Here is a 2,451-nt window from a genome sequence, read left to right as displayed (position 1 = left end):
CACTTGTTCTTTGTTAGGCTTATATTTAGACCAGATGATATTTGATACTCATTCAGTTTATACATCAATGTTCTTATATTTCTTTTATCACCATTGCAAAAAATGAATATATCATCAACAAAAAAGATTTGTATTGGCTGCACTCTATTTCTGTTGACCATTGGAATCAGTATCTTGTTAAGAACCATTGAACTCAATTATCTACTGAGAACATCCTCGTCTATGAAAAATAATAATTATGACAATGGTTCACCCTATCTGAGCCTTCTACTCACTCCAAAATAACCAGCAGGACCACCATTTATCAACAAAAAAACTTTAGCAGATTTGAGTAGAATATGAATCCATTTAATAAAATTTGCTGAGAAACCAAATGCTTTCATGGCTTGGAATAAAAACTCCCATCTAAGAGTGTCATATGCTTGTGTTACGTCTAGCTTTAAACCAAAGTTACCTCCCTTTCTTTTAATATCAAGTTCATTCACCATTCCAGAAGTAAGTACAATCTGCTCTTGTATATTTCTTCCCTTTATAAAAGTTCCTTGTTGATGAGAAATTATTTTTTCCATTATCAAACACAGTTTGGAAGTAATGATTTTTGTAATCACCTTAAAGCTAAAATTCATAAGGCAAATGGGTCTATATTGATTTGCTCTCTTAGCATTTTTCACTTTAGTCAGAAGCATTACAAAATTAGAGTTTATACCAGAAGGGATGAAGCCTTTTGACCAGCAGTATTGGATGGCTTTGATAAAGTCTTCCCCAATTACAGTCCATGCCCATCTGTAAAACCATCTGGACCAGGAGCACTATCAGGGTCCATGTCAAAAACTGCTTTCTTTATTTCTTCAGCTGAAGGAATTTACTCAAGATTATTGTTTTTATCTGAGTTAACTTCTTGAGGAACACTTTACCGATCAAAAAAAAAACTTCTTGAGGAACACTTTACCGATCAAAAAAAAAACTTCTTGAGGAACAACACTAAAGATATTTTCCACAATATGAGTCTCCTGATATTTAAATTTCTCTTCAAAATAAGATACCAAAATGTTAGAAATCCCTTGCTGACTAGTAATGAGAGAGCCTTCACTGTTTTCTAGCTCAACAATTGAGTTTTGAGTTTGTCTGATTCTCATGTTTACATGGAAAAACTTAGAATGTGAAGCCCCTTCTTTCATCCATTTAACTCTTGATTTTTTCCTCACCATTTCATTATTTTGGTGATTTAAGATTTCTTGTTCTCCTCTAGCTGTTACCAATTTATTCAACAATGCAATGTCTTCAGGTTTTCTACCTGACTCCAAAGAAGCTTTCAAAACTGCATCCTCATATTTTTTGAGTTTCTTTTTAATATCCCCAAACACATTCCAATTCCAGTCAATTATCACCTTTTTCAACCCTTTCAGTTTATGAAGGAAAATAAAAATAGGATTGCCATTTACCTGATTTTTCCAACATTCTTTCACCAAATTAAAAAAACCTTCATGCTCCAACCAAACTTTAAAAGCTCTGAATGACACATTTAATAGCTTAGGGATCGAGGCATTAGCTCCATAAAGAACACCATGATCAGATATCCCTCTTACACTAAACTTATAGCCCCAACTAGGATGTAACTCCAACCATTTAACATTGTAGAAGGCTCTATCTAAATTACATACATTTCTTTTATCTCCAGCTCTATTATTGCACCAAGAAAACTCCAATCCAGATTTGGGGGCTTGAATAAGTCCACAACTTTGAATACAATTATTGCATTCCAACATTGCTATTTTTAATTGACTTCTACCTCCTTTCTTTTCCTCTATGCTCAAGACATCATTAAAATCTCCAATGACCAACCAAGGTTTGTCTTGATTGTTAATTTCCAGCATCTTGTCCCACAAAAATCTTATATCTACTGCAAGAGAAGCAACATGAACACCAGTAATTAAAGAACCACCTACCTCCACTGTTATTTCTTGTTTAGTATTTGATATTAAAATTGGATCAGATATTGAAGAACTCCAAAGTAACCAAATATTTCCTTTACCACTTTCCGAAGAATTATGAATAACTAAATGCTTCATTCCAGATAATCTCAACTTTTTAATAATATCTTTTCTCACACTGATTTTTGGTTCAGCTAACCAAAATAATGAAGGACCAAAGGAATTAACTAAACTTCTTATTTTATCAGCGGCTTTTGTTCTTCTTAAGCCTATGATATTCCAGTATATGATCTTCATTTAGAAGTATGATATTGAGAAGCTTTTGGGCTTCCCTTTCCATGATTTTTCTTACTACCAATAACACCAAAATCTTTTTTAGGATCAGAACTTGAACTAGTTGTAGCTTGGTTTCTTGTAATAACATTAGGCTTAAGACCTTTTTCTCTTACTACTGGTTTTTCTTTTAAATGTTCAACTTTCTTAGCAGAATCTATAGAAGGAGCCGAGAAAATAGGTGGTT

The 2,451-nt window shown here is 33.1% G+C and overlaps 1 protein-coding gene across 1 annotated transcript; it reads right to left on the bottom strand.

Moving 5' to 3' along the window:
* Positions 1 to 766: 766 nt before the first annotated feature.
* On the bottom strand, positions 767 to 2,228 carry LOC113279699. Its single transcript, XM_026528370.1, has 2 exons — positions 950 to 2,228; positions 767 to 852 (listed from the first exon to the last, which is right to left on the bottom strand). Exons 1-2 carry the CDS (start codon positions 2,226 to 2,228, stop codon positions 767 to 769), a joined length of 1,365 nt encoding a protein of 454 aa, XP_026384155.1.
* Between the last annotated feature and the right edge of the window lie 223 nt (positions 2,229 to 2,451).

Source organism: Papaver somniferum, chromosome 5 (assembly GCF_003573695.1).
Source record: "Papaver somniferum cultivar HN1 chromosome 5, ASM357369v1, whole genome shotgun sequence".
Classification (NCBI taxonomy): Eukaryota; Viridiplantae; Streptophyta; class Magnoliopsida; order Ranunculales; family Papaveraceae; genus Papaver; species Papaver somniferum.
The sequence above is the reverse complement of the archived record's forward strand: the minus strand, read 5'-3'. Positions and strand labels throughout refer to the sequence as shown.

Excerpts from the sequence above, each read along its gene's own strand:
- LOC113279699 (XM_026528370.1), bottom strand. The coding sequence starts at position 2,228 with ATGAAGATCATATACTGGAATATCATAGGCTTAAGAAGAACAAAAGCC. Across the intron at positions 853-949 it reads AGAAGTTTTTTTTTTGATCG|CTGAAGAAATAAAGAAAGCA; the intron begins GTAAAGTGTTCC and ends AAATTCCTTCAG.